At 39.1% G+C, this 25,160-nt stretch overlaps 1 protein-coding gene across 1 annotated transcript; it reads right to left on the bottom strand.

Moving 5' to 3' along the window:
* Nucleotides 1-308: 308 nt before the first annotated feature.
* LOC128202957 (uncharacterized) lies at nucleotides 309-21,705 on the bottom strand. The gene is made up of 5 exons (XM_052904164.1): nucleotides 21,644-21,705; nucleotides 17,636-18,221; nucleotides 13,007-13,165; nucleotides 6,862-6,919; nucleotides 309-3,682 (listed from the first exon to the last, which is right to left on the bottom strand). The coding sequence occupies exons 2-5, from the start codon at nucleotides 18,191-18,193 to the stop codon at nucleotides 1,371-1,373; spliced, it is 3,087 nt and encodes a 1,028-aa protein (XP_052760124.1). The 5' UTR covers nucleotides 18,194-18,221; nucleotides 21,644-21,705; the 3' UTR covers nucleotides 309-1,370.
* Between the last annotated feature and the right edge of the window lie 3,455 nt (nucleotides 21,706-25,160).

Here is a 25,160-nt window from a genome sequence, read left to right as displayed (position 1 = left end):
GTTACCCGACCCTACCTACGGAAAAGGCGCCGACCCTACCGTTTTTATAGTCAGTTTGAAAAAAAAAATGAAAAACTAAATAAAAAAATTTTTTTTGTTTTAATTGCTTTTCAATATGTAGTTTAAAACCTTAAATGCTTATACAGAAGATAACTTTAACACCATTCTCCAATGATGAAAATAACATTCTTATATAAAGCCTAATTAAAAAAAAAAAAGCCTACCTACCCTACCTATTTTTGAAAAGGATGAAACCCTAACCAAACAATTTTTTTTTAGGCCTCATCATATTAAACACAAATCAAACAATAATTTCAACGTTTAATCATATCTTCTTCAATAATACTCCAATTGTGTGACATGTTAAATAATAGGCCATTGTATATTCTATCATTTAGGTTACTAAATGTGTTCATTGTTTGGGTATTTCTTTTGAAGCATTTGTCGATAGTGCACCACTCAATTGTAACCACGCCCCTCCCCCAGGTCCGGGGAATAGCGGGGACTTGGACTTTCGTTCCTGCCAAGCCCGGGTAAAATCCCCGTCTTGCGGGGACGAATTGCTGGTAAGATCCCCGTTTAATGCCCTCGCACCCCAGAGACCCTAGGTAAAGCCAATTCCTCGCTATATTTGGCGCGAAGACAAAACCACCGCACTCACACGGCACTGCAGGGCCACCTGGAAGGTAAAAACACGGCCAATTTCCCCGCCTTTCCCCGGTATACCCCCGGACCTGAGGGCCGTGGTTACAATTGACTGGTGCATAAATGATACAATAGTTTTGTAGATAGCATTATAATAATGTAAAATTTATGTAATAGATCATAGAAATTAAAAAAGTCAACGTGTTATTGATACATTTCTATAATACAGAATATAAAAAACAGCTGAGCAAGAATGCCATTGTGAATAAAGACATAAGTTAAATATTCCATATCAATTAATAATCTCTTAGCGAAGTAAGTACTTAACATTTATCAAATGATATCACATCAAACTAGGAAATTAGTTGATTTAATGAAGGATTCTTTTAAAAAAATGTCCATCAAGTTGAACCGATTATTGCACGTGTTGATTACGGACTGTTGCGTTATAATTAAAAAAGAAAGTTTTCATCCGCGTTCGATATATTTAACAACACCAGCCACAACGACATTGCTGTGTACAGTTAAATCTATTTTAGGATGCATGTAAATACACAACATAAATCAAATTAACTTTGAATACACATAGAAAGTGGTGATAATAATTAGTTCCCGGAAAAGTAACATATATATCTATAAATAGAATGACACTTCCCCATTGATTGTTTCACTGTTTTTCATCAAATATGAATTCCCATAATCAACGCGAACTTTTAACTTATTGTTCACATTTTGGTGAATTTGAAATGAAACAATTCACTCGTGAGAACCTTGAATGACGGCGAACTGTCCATATGTTCTCGGATGTCTTTCATCTCACTGGCAGGTTTCACCGTGCAGCGGTACATGTTGCATGTAATGGTGTGTGGTATGTTCTTCATCGTCTCTATCAGACTCCGCACCGCCCCCGCTGTCATTGTCACACGCACAAGTGTAATATCGGTGATGGAGGCTGGAGGGAGGAGGTGGAGCTCACCTAGATCTGTATACCGTATGTCAAGGCTTTGTAACTGAGGGAGACTTGGTAGTGTATCCACAAGTAACTGGACATTCTTAACGCTATATAACTCAACAAGTTGTAGTTTACTCCACCTTTGATCGTGTTTAAATAATCTGAATATGTACATTTCAACATTCGATGATACACTACGTAAGCGACATGTTGTAATATGTGTTGGATCAACCTGCACACGTGTTGTATTGTCTCCGTGTATACTCAGATATTCCAGCCTGTGACACTGGGACAGGTCATACTGCCCATCACGCTTATACAGTATCACTGCTTTGAGGGAGTCGGAGGAGGATGTGATCACCTCCTGCAGCTCTTCCCCATTAATTTGATCAATGCATCCACGGATGAATAGTGACTGAATACGTTCCTTGTTTATCATCATCAGCTTTTTTAACACTACGTCATCCTCGTAACTACAATTCCACAAGTGTGCGAGAAAGAGCGGTATGTTACCATAGTCAATCCCAATCCTGAAGTGTGCGAGATAGAACGGTTTGTCACCATAGTTGTTCGCCCTGGCTTCACGGTGTCCGAAGAGAATCAGGCGCTGAAGTAGTGGAGCCTCACTACTGCCGATTGATGGTTGGTATGGTGGTATAGAACTATTGATCCATGAAGACATTTGTACACCGAGCTCGGGCTTCATTCCACATATGAAAATAAATGTCTGAGAAACATCTCCCAAGATATTTTCCTTATTATCTTGTTCGTACTTGTTTGATAGCTGACTGTAGTCGTTTTCATTCAAACATAAATGAAGAGCCGCTAAAAACTCTTGAAGTGTTTTATGAAAGAATGAAAAGTGAGATGATCTCTTGATCAATGAGTTGGATTTCTTCTCCGTGAGTAAGCCTGACTTCAATGCAAATTCAACCTGCTTCCTGCTTAACAAAGCGTCGACTGTTGTGTTGCTGAAAACAACAGATGAATCTCTGCACTCTGAAAACAAAGTTGTGTATGCTAACTTTGCCAGCGCAAGGTAAACCGTGGGATTTTGCACGAAGCATTTGTGTTCCTTTAATACAGATGGCAGTTCTATTTTCGGAATTTTATGCTTCCGTTGCATATTACTACATCTACATGATAGCATGTTTATCACGCCAGCATAAATGTCACACTTTGAATCGGTTAACGATTTGCCCTCGAACCACAGGCACACGAGCTGGGTGATACTGATAGGTGCTGACAATAATCCTTCAAGATCCTTCGCTGACACCATTTTCATGAAAGCCTCTGGTGTTCGTTCATCCTTATTTCCCTCATTAAGAATGTTGATGATATTTTCCACGAGCTGCCTTGTGTCTGCAGCTCCTTCTATTTCAAGATATTTGTCGATCTTTGAATCCTGCACTCTGAACTGTGACATTCGCCAGGGACGCGTTGTCGTGAGGAGTGTGGCCTTGTTGGCCGAATTACGGAAAGGGATGACTTTTTCCTCAGTTTTGCAGGTACAGTTTACGTTTTCCGGATGGGTCCATTCGTCGAGGCCGTCAGCTATGATTAAACATGTTTCACTTTCCAGCACCGTCTGTAATAGCAGGTAACCATCATCGGCATCCTTCTCGTGGTAGATTTTACGTATAAGTTGATCCTTGATCATTTCTGCTAGATCACACGTTTTACCTGAATCTCGTAGGGTGATATGAAACAAAAATGCAAACTCTTTGAAGAATTCTGGGTCGGCAAAGCTTGTTTTAATACCGACGTTTTCCTCCGCTGGTAAATACTGGTGGGTCCAATCCAGGGCACACATTACGGAGAATGTAGATTTGCCATTGCCCGGTTCTCCAACAAGGAAAACATTTCTGAGCAACTGAATTTCTTTTATGAAAACATCTGAAAATTTTGCAATTTTTTGACTGCTTTCTTTGTTGTCAATTTTGCCGATTTTTCGATGATCTTTCTCCACAATTTTCGGTGCCACGTAGAATTTCCTGAGTTTGGCGTTCTTTTCTCCGAGAATGGGAGATATCGGCATGTCGGCCAAAGTGGTTCGGTAATGGTTTGCCAAACGTAGTCGTAATCCTGAAGTAAATGTAAAGATGTATCACTAAAAACATAGAAATAAGAACATATACGTTTGCATTATCACAAAACACTTGGTGAGAAAACAGGAATCAGTTTTGTGACAAGACGCTCGGTACAAAAGATAAAAATAAGCAATATCACAAGACCCTTGATGCAGACGGTTAGTAATATCAACAGACGCTTGTAAAGAAGATTAGAAGCAGAATTATCAAAAAGACGTCTGTTGCAAAAAATAAGTAGCAGCCTTTAACAAGAGGCCCGGGACCAAAGATAAGAAGCAGCATTATCACAAGATGCTTGTTACAGAAGATAAGTAGCAGCCTTTACCAAGACATTTGGTCCAGAAGATAAGTAACAGCATTATTACAAGACGCTTGGTACATAAAGATAAGAGGCAGAATTATTACAAGACGCTTGTTACAGAAGATAAGAAGCAGCATTATCACAAGACGCTTGGTACAGACAATAAAAAGCAGCATTGTCACAAGACGCTCAGTTCAGCAGATAAGAAGTAGCATTATCACAAGACGCTTAGTACAGAAGATAAGTAGCAGCAATATCACAAGACGCTTGTTGCAGAATATACGTAGCAGTATTATCATAAGACGATTAGAAGCAACATTATAAGTATATATCACAAGTTTCCGGTACGGATTAAAGTCCGACCCGGGTGCACATGCGTAAACTGGTAACGAGGCTTGCCGAGTCACCGGCCACGCAACGTGCCCGAGGGTCGGATTTTCCTATTCGGACCGGAAAAACATGATTGATATTTTTTCTTGCACATCTAAAATTATCAAATTGTGGTAAAATTGATATAGAAAACGCACTTATGTACATTTTACGAACCAGCGAGTGCGACATCGTTTACTGACGTCATAAACCGCAATTATTTTAGTTTAGTTTAAACATATTTATTTTACAACGATTGTGAAACAAGTTATTACAACATTATATTAATCACTCTCGTTGGCACGATATTACGCGAGAGTGTGGTCTTGTGTTGTGGGGAAAACCGGAGAACCCGGAGGAAACCCACTTGTCCGGCTTGGTGAGCACAAACCAAACTCACATGCGCCCAAGCCGGGAATCGAACCCGGGTCGATTAGGTGAGAAGCGAGCGCGCTTACCACTGCGCTAACCGGACAACCAATTATTTTAAATAACTATTGATGTCAAATAGTTACTCTGAAAATCGCGTTTTTTATGATTATTTATTTCCAATTTTAATCAAAAGTCTTGCATACTTATATATTTGATTGCGCTTTACTGAAATGGTTAAATATACTTTTCATAAACCAAACAATAAAAGAAATAAAAAGTGACACGTGGATGCGCGTGACTCATCTAACATAGGGGTTTTCCAGCACTGGTGACATAACCGGAAACACACGTCCGGTATACAAAAATATCATATGACGCTTGGCACAGGTGATAAGAAGCAGAAATATCACAAGACGCTTGGTAAGAAGAAAGGCAGCAATAGTGTAATGGTTGTAGAAGTTAAAAGTTGTATGAGTTCTTATAAGTATCTATCATGTGTTTCCGGTACGGATAGAGAAATCCGACCCGAGGGCACGCGCGTAAGCCGGTAACGAGGCTTTCCGAGTTACCGGTCACGCAGCGTGCACGAGGGTCGGATTTTTCGATCCGGACGGGAAAAACATGATTGATGTTTTTTCTTGCATACCTAAAATTATGAATTAGTGGGAAAATTGACGTAGAAAACGTACTTTAGTACATTTCAGCAAAAAGCGCGTGCGACGTTGTGTACTGACTTCATCAAGCGCTGTCATTTTAAATCACTATCGACGTCAAATAGTTTCTTTAAACATCGCGCTTTTACGATTATTTCTTTTCAATTTAAATTAAAGGTATTGTATACTTATATTTATGATTCCGCTTTATTGAAATTGCATACTATACTTTTCATAAACCATACAATAAAAGAAATAAAAAATGGCGCGTTGTTGCGCGTGACTCATCTTACATGGGGGGTGTAAGATGAGTTTTTCCAGCACCGGTCACATGACCGGAAACACTCGTCCGGATAGAACCCCCCCCCCCCGACTCGATGGCACCTGCGTTGCCAGGTAAAGAAGCTTGCCGAATTACCGGCTGCGCAGCGTGCCCGAGAGTCGGATTTTTCGATCTGGAACCGAGGAACCGACACATATGATAGACATTTTTCTAGCATACCTTGAATTACAATATTTTGTGAAAAAATACATGGAAAAGCGCATGTTTGTACATTTTACCAAAAAGGGCGTGCGATGATGTTTACTCACGGCATGACGCGCAATTATTTTTTATTCACGGCATACGTCAAGAAGTTTCTGAGTATCACGTCTTTTAAGGGTTACTTTTTGTTTTGAAGGTATATTTTAGTAATGTTAATATTTATCGCACTCATCTATTGAAATCTCATAATTATAGTTACATAAAGTGTATAATAAAAGAAATAGAAAGTATAACGTCACAGCGCGTGACTCATCTGGCATCACGGTAGGGGTGCCAGATGGAATTTTCCTGCATACCGGACGTGTGTTTCCGGTCATGTGACCAGTGGTGGAAAAAAACCGTCTTACACACCCCATGTAAGAGGAGTCACGCGCAACAACGCGCCACTTCTTATTTCTTTTCTTGTATGGAATATGAAAAGTAAATTATTCCATTTCAATAAAGCGCAATTAAATATATAAGTATTCGCGCTTTTTGGTGAACTGCACAAAACAAAAGTGCGTTTTCTACGTCAATTTTTCCACAAATTGATAATTTAAGACATGCAAAAAAATAAGCATGTGTTTCCGGTCCGGATCGAAAATTCCGACCCTCGGGCACGCTGCGTGTCCGATAACTCGGAAAGCCTCGTTACCGGCTTACGCGCGTGCCCTAGGGTCGGATTTTTCTATCCGTACCGGAAACACATGATACTTATATTCCAGCACGGCTGACGTCACCGGAAATGCCTATCCGGTGTGCTAGAAATGCAGAGTTTCAACACAATCTTATCTTTCTTAACGAAAGTTAGTGGGCAGAAACCATTTTTCTTTCTTAGAAACAGTGACCTACACCCTACTTCTCATAAGCAACCACAAGCTAGCTCTTTACGTAAGCCACCATACACACAGTTATCCATATCCATATACGTCAATTTGATCAAAAGCATCTCTTACCTTCCTTCAATATCTCCCCTTCGTTCTCAGCACTGATCTTGAAATCGTCTGTTTCCAGCTGTCAACAAAAAAGATCAATACATTAAGCATCCCATAATTCAAAGGCTATTTTACAAAAAAATATAAATAATAAACTTATATTATAAAGACAATTTGAACGGAAAACAGTTTTACTACATTAGAAAGTGTAAGTACGTTGTCATAGAGGTGACATGTGTTAATAAAACTATTTTTTATCTCGTGATCACGACTAAATTACTCGTTCCCACGACTTGCATGTTTTTGCCACGACTTACAAGTACGGTACAAGGTCAAATAGGTACCCCCACCTACACTAAAATCAGGTGATCAATTAGGTACAAGGTCAAAAAGGTACCCCCACCTACACTAAAATCAGGTGATCAATTAGGTACATGGTCAAATAGGTACCCCCACCTACACTAAAATCAGGTGATCAATTAGGTACAAGGTCAAATAGGTACCCCCACCTACACTAAAATCAGGTGATCAATTAGGTACATGGTCAAATAGGTACCCCCACCTACACTAAAATCAGGTGATCAATTAGGTACAAGGTCAAATAGGTACCCCCACCTACACTAAAGTCAGGTGATCTAATTAGGTAAATGGTCAAATAGGTACATCCACCTACACTAAAGTCCGGTAATCTAATTAGGTGCAAGTTCAAATAGGGACCCTACCTACACTTAAGTCCGCTGATCTAATTAGGTGCAAGTACAAATAGGGACTACCTACACTAAAGTCCGTTGATCTAATTAGGTGCAAGTTCAAATAGGGACCCCAACTACACTAAAGTCTGTTGATCTAATTAGGTGCAAGTACAAATAGGGGCCCTACCTACACTAAAGTCCGTTGATCTAATAAGGTGCAAGTTCAAATAGGGAAACCACCTACACTAAAGTCCGTTGATCTAATAAGGTGCAAGTTCAAATAGGGACCCCACCTACACTTAAGTCAGGTAATCTTATAAGGTGCAAGTACAAATAGGGGCCCTACCTACACTAAAGTCCGTTGATCTAATAAGGTGCAAGTACAAATAGAGACCACACCTACACTAAAGTCCGGTGATCTAATTAGGTGCAAGTACAAATAGGGACCCCACCTACACTAAAGTCTGTTGATCTAATTAGGTACAAGTACAAATAGAGACCCCACCTACACTAAAGTCAGTTGATCTAATTAGGTGCAAGTACAAATAGGTACCTCCACCTACACTAAAGTCCGTTGATCAAATTAGGTGCAAGGTCAAATAGGGACCCACCACCTACACTAAAGTCCGGTGATCTAATTAGGTGCAAGGTCAAATAGGGACCAACCACATACACTAAAGTCCGCTGATCTAATTAGGTGCAAGTTCAAATAGGGACCCCACCTACACTAAAGTCCGGTGATCTAATTAGGTGCAAGGTCAAATAGGGACCCACCACCTACACTAAAGTCCGTTCATCTAATTAGGTGCAAGTACAAATAGGGACACCACCTACACTAAAGTCCGTTGATCTAATTAGGTGCAAGTACAAATAGGGGCCCGCACCTACACTAAAGTCCGGTGATCTAATTAGGTGCAAGTTCAAATAGGGACCCCACCTATACTAAAGTCCGTTGATCTAATAAGGTGCAAGTTCAAATAGGGACACCACCTACACTAAAGTCCGGTGATCTAATTAGGTGCAAGTACAAATAGGGGCCCTACCTACACTAAAGTCCGGTGATCTAATTAGGTGCAAGTTCAAATAGGGACCCCACCTACACTAAAGTCCGGTGATCTAATTAGGTGCAAGTACAAATAGGGACCCCACCTACAATAAAGTCCGGTGATCTAATTAGGTGCAAGTTCAAATAGGGACCCCACCTACTCTAAAGTCCGGTGATCTAATAAGGTGCAAGTACAAATAGGGGCCCCACCTACACTTAAGTCCGGTGATCTAATTAGGTGCAAGTACAAATAGAGACCCCACCTACACTAAAGTCCGGTGATTAAATTAGGTGCAAGTAAAAATAGGGACCCTACATACACTTAAGTCCGTTGATCTAGTTAGGTGCAAGTACAAATAGGGACCCCCACCTACACTAAAATCAGGTGATCAATTAGGTACATGGTCAAATAGGTACATCCACCTACACTAAAGTCAGGTGATCTAATTAGGTACATGGTCAAATAGGCACCCCCACCTACACTAAAGTCAGGTGATCAATTAGGTACATGGTCAAATAGGTACCCCCACCTACACTAAAGTCAGGTGATCTAATTAGGTAAATGGTCAAATAGGTACATCCACCTACACTAAAGTCAGGTGATCTAATTAGGTACATGGTCAAATAGGCACCCCCACCTACACTAAAGTCAGGTGATCTAATTAGGTACAAGGTCAAATAGGTACCCCCACCTACACTAAAGTCAGGTGATCTAATTAGGTACAAGGTCAAATAGGTACCCCTACCTACACTAAAGTCAGGTGATCAAATTAGGTACATGGTCAAATAGGTACCCCCACCTACAATAAAGTCAGGTGATTTAATTAGGTGCACGGTCAAATAGGGACCTCACCTATACTAAATCCCGGTGATCTAATTAGGTGCAAGCTCAAATAGGTACACCCGATTACACTAAAGTCAGGTGATCTAATTAGGTGCACGGTCAAAAAGGGGCCCACCTACACTAGAGTCCGGTAGTCTAATTAGGTGCAGTTGTCAAATTAGGACCACCACAGACACTAAAGTCCATTGATTTAATTAGGTGCATGGTCAAATAGGGACCCTACAAATACTAAGTCCAGGAATCAATTAGATGCAATGTTAAATAGGGACCCCACCTACACTAAAGTCCGGTGATCTAATTAGATGCAAGGTCAAATAGGGGCCCCCACCTACACTTTAGTCAGGTGATCTAATTAGGTACATGGTCAAATAGGGACCCCACCTACACTAAAGTCCAGTGATCTAATTAAGTGCAAGGTCAAATAGGGACTTCACCTACACTAAAGTCTGGTGATCTTATTAGGTGCAAGGTCAAATAGGGACCCCACCAATACTAAAGTCCAGTAATCAATTTAGATGCAATGTCAAATAGGGACCCCACCTACACTAAAGTCCGGTGATCTAATTAGATGCAAGGTCAAATAGGGCCCCTCCTACACTTAAGTCTGGTGATCTAATCAGGTACAGGTCAAATAGGGACCACCCCTTCACTAAAGTCCGGTGATCTAATTAAGTGCAAGGTCAAATAGGGACCTCACCTACACTAAAGTCTGGTGATCTTATTAAGAGCAGGGTCAAATAGGGACCCCACCAACACCAAAGTCTGGTGATCTAATTAGGTGCAAGGTAAAATAAGGGCCCCCACCTACACTAAAATCGGGTGATCTAATTTGGTTCAAGGTCAAATAGGCACCCCCCACAAAAACTTTAGTCCGGTGATCCTATTAGGTGCAAGGTCAAATATGGCCCCCACCAACACAAAGGTCCGGTTATCTGATTAGACGTAAGGTCAAATAGGGACCCCCCCATAATAATACACTAACTTCCAGTGTTCTTATTAGGTGCAATGTAAAATAGGGACCCCACCTACACTAAAGTCCAGGATTCTTATCAGGTGCCCCACCTACACTAAAGTCCGGTGATGTAATTAGATGCAAGGTCAAATAGGGGCCCCACCTACACTAAAGTCTGGTGATCTAATTAAGTGCATGGTCAAATAGGGACCCGACCTACACTAAAGTCCGATGATCTAATTAGGTACAAGGTTAAAAAGGGGCCCCAAAGAACACTATAGTCCGGTTATCTAATTAGGTGCAATGTCAAATACGGACACCAACCTACACTTTGGTGCAATGGCATTTAGGGGTTTTCACATTTACTTAACTCCGGTAATCTAATTAGGTGCAAGGCCATATAGGGGTTCCCACCAACACTAAAGTCCGGAAATCTGTTAAGGTGCAAGGCCATATAGGGGTTCCCTCCAACACTAAAGTCTGGTGATCTAATTAGGTGCAAGGTCAAATAGGGGCCCCACCTACACTAAAGTCCGGTGATCTAAATAGGTAAAAGGTCAAAAAGGGTCCACATCTACAGTAAAGTCCGGTGATCTTATTATGTGCAAGGTCAAATAGTGCCCCACCTACAGAAAGTCAGGTGATCTAATTAAGTGCAAGGTCAAATAGGGACGCCCACTTACATTAAAGTCTGTTGATCTAATTAAGTGCAAGGTCAAATAGGGACGCCCACTTACATTAAAGTCTGCTGATCTAATTAAGTCCAAGGTCAAATAGGGACACCCACTTACATTAAAGTCTGTTGATCTAATTAAGTCCAAGGTCAAATAGGGACGCCCACTTACATTAAAGTCTGTTGATCTAATTAAGTCCAAGGTCAAATAGAGACACCCACTTACATTAAAGTCTGTTGATCTAATTAAGTGCAAGGTCAAATATGGACGCCCACTTACATTAAAGTCTGTTGATCTAATTGCAAGGTCAAATAAGGACCCTCATCTGCACAAAAGTCCGTAAATCTTATTAGGTGCAAGGTCAAATAGGGACCCCTACCTACACTAAAGTCTAGTGATCTAATTAGGTGGATCAAATAGGGACCCCACCTACACTAAAGTATGTTGATCTAATTAAGTGGAAGGTCAAATAGGGCCCCGACCTACACTAAAGTCTGTTGAACTAATTAAGTGGAAGGTCAAATAGGGCCCCGACCTACACTAAAGTCTGTTGAACTAACTAAGTGGAAGGTCAAATAGGGACCCCACCTTCACTTAAGTATATTGATCTAATTAAGTGGAAGGTCAAATAGGGCCCCGACCTACACTAAAGTCTGTTGAACTTATTAAGTGGAAGGTCAAATAGGGACCCCACCTTCACTTAAGTATATTGATCTAATTAAGTGGAAGGTCAAATAGGGCCCCGACCTACACTAAAGTCTGTTGAACTTATTAAGTGGAAGGTCAAATAGGGACCCCACCCTCACTAAAGTCCGGTGGTTTAATTAAGTACACGGTAAAATAAAGACCCCACCTACACTAAAGTCCGGTGATCTGATAAAGTGGAAGGTCAAGAAGGGACCCCCCTCGCCTACAGTAAAGTCTGTTGATATAATTAAGTGCAAGGTTGAATAGGGGCCCCCACCTACACTTAAGTCTAGTGATCTGATTAGGTGCAAGGTCAAACCATACTATTCCAAATTGTGTTCAATAAACTCATACCTGAACCGCATAAAAGGTATTCCACACGATATAATTCGCAGACAAATATCTTTGCAGGAGTTTATCGAATCTGATACAAAAAAGTACACGTGCAATCATACCTTCAATCAGTTGATTCTCAGGTCAGTATACTAGTTTCCTTATGTCCTCTAGGATATAAGTTCATACCCGTTGAAGCACTTTTTCGCTTTTTTGAGCTTAGGGTATGCTAGTTCAATTGTGTCCCCTAACATGATAAGTCATACTCGGGTGTGCACATGCGCAGAAGTTGGCAGTCAAGTTCAAAAGTCGTCTGCGAGGTTTCACCGTACATAATATTTTTTTTTTTTTTTTCTTCTCAATATATTCATACCTGAACTACACAAAAAATAGTGCACACGTTATAATTCAAAAGTGCCCTTCCATCAAGTTGATATGTATTTCTACACGCGTCAACAAATTTGATACAAAAAGTAATCTTTTACTCATACCATTTCTCGTTCCTGTTCTGTGGCGTGTTGTGCCTTACATTGGTATGCTAGTTCAGCTGTGTTCCCTATCATGTAAAGTCATACCTCTTTAATCTGTTCCACAGAATGTGGTGCCCTAATTCGGTATGCTAGTTCAGTTGTGTTCTCTATCATGTAAAGTCATACCTGTTTAATCTGTTCCACGGAATGTGGTGCTATGTGCCGGTATTCTAGTTCAGTTGTGTCATCTATCATGTAACGTCATACCTGTTTAATCTGTTCCACGGCATGTCGTACCTAGGGTCGGTATGCTAGTTCAATTGTGGCCTCTATCATGGAAAGCCATACCTGTTTAATCTGTTTCGCGGCTTGTTGTGCCTTTGGCCAGTATGCTAGTTCAATTTTGCCATCTCTCTTGTAAAGTCATACCTGTATAATCTGTTTAGTCCGCTAAAATGTAAATTTGTACCTTCTTAAGCTGTTCCGCAGCGTGTAGAGCCTCAGGTCGGTTTGCTAGTTCAGTCTTATCCTCCAGCAGGGTGCGTAGCTTGACCAGAAAGTCCACTAGTTCTGTTTTCTTGACCCTCTGGTCATGGGAATGGCGTATGCGTCGACCAATGTCCCGAACCTTAAATGTAATGTTTGAAATAAGTATTGTCTAACATAGCTTGTAGTTGTGGTGAAGATGGCACAAATTGAAATGCATACTATCATGCAATATGTAGTAACTATATATTCACTTTAAGACTTCTTGGTTGTTTGGATTAGAGTAAAGAATGTACAAAATAATCAGAGCAACTTCAAGTGAATACTGAAACATTCTACACTTATTATGAACATTCTTAAAAGCTGAATTCTCACAGATTGACTGTTTAGGCCACGTTTTTATGTTTTGTCTGGGAATTAGCCAATGTTTGCGTTAATGTCTGGAAACCAGTGATATAAGACTGCTGACAAATGATCTGATCTGGGGGTTTTTCATATTATTTTGTTCGAAAATTGATGTTTAATGGCTAAAAATGTTAGTAACGCTTTTAGAAACAAGAGGCCCAAAAGGGCCTATGCTCTACTGGCATGGCTTTTGTGATCATATCAATCTACAGCATGTATGTATGGGTAAAAGGCAACAGACATATAGTTTATGTTTTGTGTTTGGGTTACCTGAAAACGTAGCACGTTCAACATCTGAGCCCAGAAAGTATTGTAAGCAGATTAGTTGCATGAACTATTTTAACAGTGCTCCAGCCAGGATTTGAAAAGGGCAGGGTGCTAGGTTAAAAAGGTCACTTTCAATGAGCCTTGATCGGGCACTTGCAAGGGCCAATGTTGAATTCTTATTGTGTATTTGTTGTAATTACTTTCAATCCTAATAGTTAGTTATGAATACCTTAGCTGTTTTCTTTAATTTAGTGTCAAAACTATTTATATTTATTATTTTCATACTTATTTCTGAAAATTGACTCTGTCAAACAAAAGGGCACAGCAGGGTGTAGTAAAGGGCAGCAGGGTGCTGGAAAAGGGCAGCCGGGTGCCCCACCCTGCTATTTAGGCCTAGCTGGAGCACTGTTTTAATATGTGCCAAGTAAAAGTCATCTGACAAAAAAAAATGCTTTAAAAACTGTACTTACAGTAAAAATTTCTGTAGTTTTAAAAGTTAAACAAGATCTGTCACAGTATGTGACGAATGCCCCCGAATGTGACATTGACCTACGAACAAGGTCAGTACATGAAAAGTTGATCTTGCCTTTACGTGTCAAATATATATGGCAAGTTATTTTAAATTGCCTCTGAACATAAAAAAAATACCACCCATACTTGACAACCTACACTGTTATGTCCTTATATTCAGAATTCCCTTGTGAATAAACACTTAGTGTATCTTTCACCTTAGAGGTAGGAACACGGGTCTTCGTATGTGGAACACATGTAGCAAGTTATTTTAAAATCTGTCCATACTAGAGAAAGTTACAGCCCGGACACGACAACCTATACCCTAGATGTCCTTGTATGCAGCACTCCATTGTGAATAAACACTAAGTGTGACCTTGACCTTTGAGGTAGGGACACGGGTCTTGCACGTGACACGTCGTCTTGGTATGTGGAATACATGTGGCAAGTTATTTTAAAATCTGTCCATACAAGGGAAAGTTACAGCCCGGACACGACAACTTATACTCTATGTCCTTATATATATGCAGCACTCCATTGTGAATAAACACTATGTGTGACCTTGACCTTTGAGGCAGGGACACGGGTCTTGCAGACGACACGTCGTCTTGGTATGTGGAACACATGTGGCAAGTAATTTTAAAATCTGTCCATACAAGAGAAAGTTACAGCCCGGACACGACAACCTATACTCTATGTCCTTATATGCAGCACTCCATTGTGAATAAACACCAAGTGTGACCTTGACTTTTAAAGTAGGGACACGGGTCTTGCACGCGACACGTCGTCTTGGTATGTGGAACACATGTGGCAAGTTATTTTAAAATCTGCCCATACAAGGGAAAGTTACAGCCCGGACATGACAACTTATACTCTATGTCCTTATATGCAGCACTCCATTGTAAATAAACACTAAGTGTGACCTTGACCTTTGAGGTAGGGACACGGGTCTTGCACATGACACGTCGTCTTCGTATGTGGAACACATGTAGCAAGTTATTTTAAAATCTGTCCATACTAGAGAAAGTTACAGCCCGGACACGACAACCTATACCCTATGTCCTTGTATGCAGCACTCCATTGTGAATAAACACTAAGTGTGACCTTGACCTTTGAGGTAGGGACACGGGTCTTGCACGTGACACGTCGTCTTGGTATGTGGAATACATGTGGCAAGTTATTTTAAAATCTGTCCATACAAGGGAAAGTTACAGCCCGGACACGACAACTTATACTCTATGTCCTTATATATATGCAGCACTCCATTGTTAATAAACACTATGTGTGACCTTGACCTTTGAGGCAGGGACACGGGTCTTGCACACGACACGTCGTCTTGGTATGTGGAACACATGTGGCAAGTAATTTTAAAATCTGTCCATACAAGAGAAAGTTACAGCCCGGACACGACAACCTATACTCTATGTCCTTATATGCAGCACTCCATTGTGAATAAACACCAAGTGTGACCTTGACTTTTATAGTAGGGACACGGGTCTTGCAGACGACACGTCGTCTTGGTATGTGGAACACATGTGGCAAGTTATTTTAAAATCTGCCCATACAAGGGAAAGTTACAGCCCGGACATGACAACCTATACTCTATGTCCTTATATGCAGCACTCCATTGTAAATAAACACTAAGTGTGACCTTGACCTTTGAGGTAGGGACACGGTTCTTGCACGCGACATGTCGTCTTGGTATGTGGAACACATGTGGCAAGTTATTTTAAAATCTGTCCATACAAGAGAAAGTTACAGCCCGGACACGACAACCTATACTCTATGTCCTTATATGCAGCACTCCATTGTGAATAAACACTATGTGTGACCTTGACCTTTGAGGTAGGGACACGGGTTTTGCACGCGACACGTCGTCTTGGTATGTGGAACACATTTGGCAAGTTATTTTAAAATCTGTCCATACAAGGGAAAGTTACAGCCCGGACACGCCAACCTATACTCTATGTCCTTATATGCAGCACTCCATTGTGAATAAACACTAAGTGTGACCTTGACCTTTGAGGTAGGGACACGGGTCTTGCACGCGACACGTCGTCTTGGTATGTGGAACACATGTGGCAAGTTATTTTAAAATCTGTCCATACAAGGGAAAGTTACAGCCCGGACACGACAACCTATACTCTTATGTCCTTATATGCAGCACTCCATTGTGAATAAACACTAAGTGTGACCTTGACCTTTGAGGTAGGGACACGGGTCTTGCACGCGACATGTCGTCTTGGTATGTGGTACACATGTGGCAAGTTATTTTAAAATCTGTCCATACAAGAGAAAGTTACAGCCCGGACACGACAACCTATACTCTATGTCCTTATATGCAGCACTCCATTGTGAATAAACACCAAGTGTGACCTTGACCTTTGAGGTAGGGACACGAGTCTTGCACGCCACACGTCGTCTTGGTATGTGGAACACATGTGGCAAGTTATTTTAAAATCTGTCCATACAAGGGAAAGTTACAGAGCCGGACGGACGGACGGACTGTGCGATTTTAATATGCCCACATTCGGGGGCATAAAAAAGTTGGTCAAAAGGTCAAAGTCAAGGGCAGCCTAGGAAAACATTGATCAATTTGAACAAACATTCACAATCAATTGTGCTGAGATGGATGCACGAACACACAAAAAGATTTTCAAACCTTTCCAGATTTATGTTTACCAAACCTGTGAACCCTGGGTGTGGCCAGTAATGACACCAGGTGCATCACTTAAACATTCACAACCAATTTTGTTAAGATGAATGCGCAAACTACAGAACTTAAAGCTAAAAAATGGCCTTTGGGCTTTCAACAAGAACAAGGCAGAGTAATTCACAAAATCAACTGCAGAAGCAAAAAGCAAATTGTCTCTCAAAATCCTAGACTTGCAAATTGTCTCCCTTAACTCTAGACTTAAATTTACATGTACATGTAAACTTGGCTAAAAATAGAATTCGCTCATGCAGACCTGGCTAAAAATAGAAAGCATTTCTTGAAACCTTTCATGGCCCATAATCTAGGCATTTATGGGCGGATCTGGCTGGTTTTCGAAAGGAACCGAGCTCTAATGGATATCTAGATACTGTACAAGTTTCATCGAGATACAATCAAAACTGAAGACTGTATCGTGTTCACAACCAATTGTTTACAGACGCACGAAAGCACGACCGCACGGATGCACATACTACGTACACATTACCATCGCATAAGCTATTCTGGCCTTTGGCCAGTAGAGCTAAAAACGAGTTTTTTTTGCTGTTTTTTAGTGAATTATCTTATATGACCGAACTAAATGTAGTGATGCCCAAATAAGCTGATTCTGGGACAAAAATAAATAAATAAAAGTCAAAACTGTCAATCTGTGAGAGTGCAGCTTTAAAAAGTCATCGAAATCGCATAATATGATTATAGTATGATTCATATGTTTACCTCTGTTAACAAATTTGGCTGTGTTGCAACGATAAACGACAGCTTGTTCTGGAAATCCTCGCAATTCATCATGACGCTGATCACGCCGTTGAAGTCACTGTCTTTGATGGAGGACACGGTTTTGTAGCCATCAGGAGGAAGGAAACACTTGGCTATCTCCCAGGGAATGGTGCTCCATTTGTCTGCGTTTGTGTTCTTCCAGGATGGTCCCGAAAACCTGTGATGTTGAACTATTTCATCACGGACGCCTTCACAAATCCCATTTGGACAAGGAACATACTGTTTTGAAGGGCCGTTATGAAATTTGCAGTTTTTTTTACTTGTGCATATCTTAGGAGTGGAGCACTTCAACACGTTCTCGGTGAAACATTGTACACATGTTGCCCCGCCTGGAAGACCCTTGGATGTTCTAACGTTGTTATAGATGTCCTGGTGAACGCATGTCAGCACCTCCTCCACAAAAATTTGTAAACCCTCCTTGGTGATGTTGAGGGCGAGGGCGGCCTTGATCCAGTTTTGGACCTCCTCTTCCCTCAACGAATCCCGATAAGAGGCCATTGTTTTGCCATTAGACTGTATTCAATAACTGGTAAAAGAAACAAGTCACTGAGTATAACTTACATTATAAAAGTCCCCTTCAGATTCTTATACAATTTACTAGCATAAATTAGAGCTGCACTCTAACAAATTTACTGTTTTGGCAACTTATTTATTTTCTTGGAATGAGCGAATTTTTGCGTAAATATCCATAAACTAGTGATATAAGACTGCTGACAAAAGATCAGATCGCAGATGTTCATATTTCCGACAAAAATTGATGTTTTATGGCTAAAGAGTTACTAACGGTTTAAGAAAAACACATTTTTTTTAACTAAACTATGAAAATCTGCGATCTGATTTTTGTAAGCAGTCGTATATCACTAGTTTCCATTCATTTTGATATAAATTGGGACGTTCCAAGACAATTTTTTTTTTTTTAAGTTGTCAAAACGTTCAATCTGTGAGAGTGCATCTTTAAGAAAATGTTGAAATAGCCACCACATTTTTCACGACATTTTTGCTGTTATTATAGGACCCTTATAAATTGTAGTAAATTGATTCTTTATGTTGGCATGGCAACCAATAAAATAAAATGATGTGCATGATATTCGGACGGACATCCCCTATGGTGGAATCCGTAGGGGGTTAAAATTATTACATATTATACAGCATAAAATTATTTAAGTAATAACCATTGTAATGGTTCACGGTTATTTTTTTTTACCAAAATAAACAATTTAATGCGATGCAGTCGCATAACTCTTTATTTTGGTAAATACATACTGACATAACCCTTAAAGCTGCACTCTCACAGATTTACCAATTTTACAACATTTTCTTTTGTCTTGGAAACAGCATTTTTTGCAAACCAATGACATAAGATTGCTGACAAAAAATCGGATCGTAGATTTTTATATTTCCGCTCGAACACCAATGTTTTATGGTTAAAACCGTTACTTATGGTTTAAGAAAAATGCATAAAAAAATCATTTTTTTTAACTTAAATATAAAAATCTATGATCCAATTTTTTGTCAGCAGTCTTATATAACTGTTTTTTATGCATTTTCGCAAATATTGGCTTATTCAAAGACAACGAATAAAAAAGTTGACAAAACGTTCAATCTGTGAGAGTGCAGCTTTAAATCAGCTTAGTATTTGACATAATATTTTGTCTACTGGTTCAGCCCCTATAACAGCTGACTGCTAATTTACTTAAGTGGATGTACTGCAGATTTTAAAAATACTGTCATCCCATTGGGCAAAAATATAATTTTGACCTCTAATCGCAGGTTCGATTAGTATATACAAATTTATTTTAGCTCGATTGTGACGAAAGTTAAGCATATAGAATCACTGCCGGGTCCGTTTCCTGGGCAGAAACCAGTACTGTGTCCATTCTGAGAGGCCATGAGAAAGTACTCCTGGTGGGGATTGAACCCCTTGGGTGAGAGGCAGGCATCTTAACCACTAGACCACTCTCACCCTGATGGGGATCAAACCCAAAACCTCTTGGATGAGAGGCGGACACCTATACCACTAGACAACTCTCACCCCTATCGTGATAAATCCAATCTATGGAACCCATAGCATCATCACTCAGGTGAACGAGAATGATTAAATTGATGCTGATCCGTGGTCTAGTGGTACCGCACTTGACTATCAATCTATGGGTAGGAGGTTCGACTCCCATGCAGGCCTACAGCCTATAATATATACATGTTGTAGTATCAGCAGATAAGGTAAATGAAATTATAAAACTATGCTTCATTCACTTATTTTTCAGTATATGTGTAGATGCATTGTTATCTTATAATACAGTATTATTCATTATATTTATAGTTATCCTTCTTACCTGATTTATATGTTTGTTGTATAACATTTACGTAAAGTTTTATTCTATAAGACTGTATGTTTCTTTGTATATGTTCTGATTATCATGTGTCATGTGTCTTCATATCAGAGGAAAAAGAATCTCTCCTTACTTTTCTACATGACATGTTAGAATAATTAATGCGATTGTGTTAAAAATAAGGTACAGTACAGCCTTTTAGCTCACTGTTAATATCTAAATAATGCAGGGCTTTCTCTGGCCATTTTGGGAAAAAGACCCTGGACATTTTGGGAAATTTTGCGTCATGAAAATGCCGAAATTGGGAAATTGTACAGTTAAAAGAAAAAGCTGTGTAGTCTCCTGAGAATGAGGAAATGATTTAATATTAGTTTATTTTCCCTTTAAAGGACCCAAAATGGCTGAAATATCAATCCTTTGGTTGTAAATATCTATTGCAATAAATCATGACAGATAATATTTCATGCTGATCTCTGAATGTGATGAAAATCAATGATTTCCGAGATCTATATCAAAAAAACTTTACATGACATGACTTATTAGGAAGTTGCAAATGAACCAATACAGATAAAAAAGACTTTCTAAAAAAAAAAAATTCTTTTATTGGTATTTTTTTCTGAAGATTGGAAAAAATACCTTACATTTTGCTTTGGGAATGGGTCTGATAGTCGGACCCTTGGGTACTATAGAAAAAGCCATGTAATCATACACCAAATTGATGATTATGTGTTACTATGATTCACAGCCTATATAAATAAGTATGCGCTTGGATACCAGGATGATTTTTCACAAAGCTTATGCACCAGTCAATTGTAACCACGCCCCCCCCCAGGTCCGGGGAATAGCGAGGACTTTGACTTTCGGTCCAGCCACCCCCGGTTAAATCCCCGCTCTGCGAGGACGAACAGATGGCAAATTCTCTGCCAAATGCCCCCGCACCCCAGGGACCCTAGTTAAGGCCCATTCCCCGCTATATTTAAAGCGAAGACAAAACCACCACATTCACCCGGCACTGCAGGGCCACCTGAAAGGTAAAAACACGGCCCATTTCCCCGGTATACCCCCGGACCTGGGGGGCCGTGGTTACAATTGACTGGTGCATTAATAATTAAAAGGCTGGTTTCTTACTATAAAAACAATAAAACATAAATTGAACCAAAATGCAATACTTTTGTCATAGAGAATGACAATGCATATATGTATAACTACATGTATGATAAACAAGTCTAATTTCATCTATTCATCATATTTGTGCAACCGTTATGGATGAATGAGTACAGTAGATGCGATATAATCAGAACGTATTTTGTTAATTCTAAGCCTTTTCCTCTTTAATTACTTATCTATTATTTTCCCCTCTCTAACCAGTATGTATATACATATGTAATTGTTTATTTGGAGGTCTTAATGGGATAATGACTTTCAAGGTTTGAGCAGTATACATACACGTAAAACGAAAGCAGTAAGAACATGAAAATATACGTGAAATGAAACATGATTTTCAAATATTAAACTCAATTAATATGGTTTTGCATTTCCTTAATGTCTCTGATTACACACATAATGTGATGCTGATCTGAAAAGTTGTTGAATTGTGTTAAAAAAAATCAAAACTCACATTTACGGCCGCCATTAAAGCAAATACGTGACGAACATTTAACATAGCGCATGCGCGAAAACATTTGGGCGTCAACCGTAACAACTCGGCTTTCTCCGGCAAGGTTCAAGATAGTGGACCGGCAAGCTTCGGGATAGACCTCGTTAATTGTAGTAAGGATAAGTATTGTATTAAAATCAAAGCGCTTAAAGCGTTGAATGGCCGTCGGCCTGCAATGTTATGTGAGTATAGTCATGTAATTGTAAAAAAATAATTATTAAATTAAATTATAACATAAAAATCTAAAGATAGTATATAAGTAAGTATATGAGTAGCTCAACTTTAAGAGTTTTATGTTGATTCTCAATTAGATCATGTAGTATAAGTCACTTGAAATGTGGAATACGCCAAATAGTTACGTATAGGGTATGGAGTAATTCTAAATATCACATTAAACCTTATCTGGAGCTTTGGTTTTTATAAACAATGCACTGCCACGGATAAATCATTAATGAATTTTAGTAATATCTACACTTCAATTCAAACTTGACTAAGGCTTATTTAATTTACTTCCAGGGTATGCCAGCTTAACCAAATGCATCCCAAATAAATGCATTGAACATATTAATTAGGTTTATGTGTTAGGCCTACTTCTACAACGACAAATACCTCTGGATCGAATCACCCGAATATTATTTAATCCCTGTATGTTTGATGTACATGTATCTTAATAATGCCCTCAACCAATGCCACAAAATGAACAGAGTACTCATCTATATCAGTGGTTTTAAATATGCATATGCATTATGTTACATGCTCAAGACTTTGGTCTGAAATTACTGAGACAAAGTGAGAAATATTCACACACTTTCCGTTTCATTCGGCATTACATGACAATGACACAAATTGTAGTAGATCGATAGCTTTACGCGATTTGATTTGAATGGTAAAAGTGTATACTTATCTGCATTTAGTACTGGTTAAATGTTGTTAGTATGTACTTACCCAAGAGAATGGTCTTATGTCGACACACGTTTTACAAACACAAGGACAAACTAACAATTTCAATGAAAATAAAAAGTAAGAGCGATTTAAGCTATTAAAAACATAGGAAATATTCTTATGGATGAACTTCAATCACCAAAATAAATTGATTGTTGGATAAAATAAAGCATTAAAATTTAATTTAAAACATTATGGTTTGATATCTTACGCATAATTAGCTTTTAATTGTATCATAATACGATCCATATATTCCCGAGTTCTCAGACTTTATTTCCGGGAACCTCTCTGAATGCGATGAACCAGATTCTATTCTTAACTACAAAGTACATGTAGATATTATTAGATATTATCGGTCCTCGGCCTTACATGTATTTATTTGATTCAGTACGCGTTCATTTTGAAACTGTTTGCAGATTCTGCTTTTTATATTGCGTTCTTTAACTCTCTGATATTGAAATAATTCCTTTCTGTACAATTTTAATCCATGCCAAGAAATCCTATCAAATTTTCGATTAAGAAGGAAACCCCTGTATGCCAGCATATACCTGGATTTTAGCAGCATATGCATTATGTTCCATTCAGTGGTTTTGTGCTAAGGGTTAAAGGGCTGACTTGGTTCTCCATGTAATTTTTATCAGTTATCTGCTGTAACAGCTAATTGATTTTATTTAATGGCCATTACGACCAGCATGAAATTCAGGAGTTTGGTCATTTTTCGGAAAAATCTTTCTATAGTGCATGTTTCTTAGGTTTAACGCTTCATCTCATTTTGTTTATTACGACACTTGTCAAAAATAAAACAAAAATTTCAAAAATAGTTTATTATTAAGTATTGACATGATTTTCTTAACTATAAAAAGTATAATTATTAATTAACTAAGCTAAGCATTACATCTTTGATATTGTTCATGAACAATCTCCTTAATAACAATATTTAACTATCTAAACCACACTCTTGAATTATGTTTAAAGATTGAAAACATCAAGTACAAATATACTAACTATATTTCTTAGTTCCCCAACAGCTAAATATTTTCCACACGCCAGCCAAATCCTAATAGCCCCTTATAGAACAATACCGTAATCAAGTCGTTTAATTTAATAACTTGATTAAGGGATTGTTCCATAAGAGGCTATTAGGATTTGGCCAGCGTGAGGATGTATTTTGACCCAAATAGAATCACGAACCCCAGTCAAACTTATCGATTACTGGCTCAAAATGTTATGACTCATGTATATTTAATAAAATGATACCGGGGAGTCGTTTATCTGTGGATGTCGAAAATCTGCTTAAACGGGCTCTACTCCGTATGATAAAATAGCGAAAAAAGAGAAAATTGTCGAAAACTGACATAAACTTGGCATCGATGTGTACTATGCATTGAAACTTACTAACTGAAGTACCACATAATTCACAATTTATTTAAGTTCAGCAGTTATTTCGTATTTTTCCATTAAAAAGATTACTGGGTATGTCTACCAGGTAGAATTCATTCCTTATGCGTGATTGGCTAGTCGGTGTTATTACGTGATATTACCGAGGTACATGTATAGCTTAATTATGAAATTAATAGAGGAAGCCATCGTAGCTCAGTGGATACGACGCTGGACTGCAATTTTGGCGACACAGGTTTGAACTCGGTCTCCGACACATTTTTTTTTTTACATTTTGGTACTTTTTTACAATTATGATATCAAAGCGTAACACATTCCATTAGAAAATTGTCCTGAGATTCGTTACAGAAAAAAACATTTTTTGGTGCGAATCTGGTATACAGTCCCTTTAAGGGTTCATTGTACTTTGCGCTCATTATAAATAGATGAATGAAGGGTCTTCGCATTGATACAAAAAGCTTAGTTCCATCATTCACAGCAACATAGAGTTGATTAACGCGAGATAAGCAGCATCAGTAGAAGTTATATGATAGTTAGTAGAAGGGATATTATTAGCTGTTGTTATTGTAGAAGTGGCAACAACAACAACAACAATTCAGCAGGAGCGGCAGTAGTTTTAGGGGTATCATCATCATCATCATCATCATCATCATCATCATCGGTGGTGGTTGTGGTGGTGGTGGCGGTGGTGTTGACAGTGGCAATAGCAGAAGCAGTAGTGTTATTATCAACAGCAATAGCTGCAGCATTACCACCTGTATTACAAAGATTTAAGAGCACACGTATTAAATGACCAACGTAGTCGGTTTTGTTCGGTGGGGTTAAATACCTATTTACAGTAACGATCGTTGGGAGTCATGTTATTATTTGGGGTGTGTGGGGGGGGGGGTCAATATTTTACAGAAAAGGAGTCACTCAAGGACAGCGACCATTGCCGTGATTTTATGGGGATCAAAATATGTTCTTTCACCGGTCACGGTATGAAGACAATGCCAGATGAACACAAAACTAAGCAATATTCTAGATTGAAACATTGCAAAAACAAATCGCAATCAGTTATACGTAAATGCATTTTAAACGCCTCAGAATGAGTTCATTATGATATGAACAAATTTGAAGTAAATTTAACATTCGGAGA

The sequence above is a fragment of the Mya arenaria genome, chromosome 9 (genome assembly GCF_026914265.1).
Source record: "Mya arenaria isolate MELC-2E11 chromosome 9, ASM2691426v1".
Taxonomy (NCBI): Eukaryota; Metazoa; Mollusca; class Bivalvia; order Myida; family Myidae; genus Mya; species Mya arenaria.
Note: the sequence above shows the minus strand (reverse complement) of the source record. Positions and strands in the feature narration are given on the sequence as shown.

Coding starts and splice junctions, on each gene's coding strand:
- LOC128202957 (XM_052904164.1), bottom strand. CDS start 18,193: ATGGCCTCTTATCGGGATTCGTTGAGGGAAGAGGAGGTCCAAAACTGG. Junction 6,920..13,006: donor CTGCGGAACAGCTTAAGAAG/GTACAAATTTAC, acceptor TTTTGTTGACAG/CTGGAAACAGACGATTTCAA. Junction 3,683..6,861: donor AGGGGAGATATTGAAGGAAG/GTAAGAGATGCT, acceptor CATTTACTTCAG/GATTACGACTACGTTTGGCA.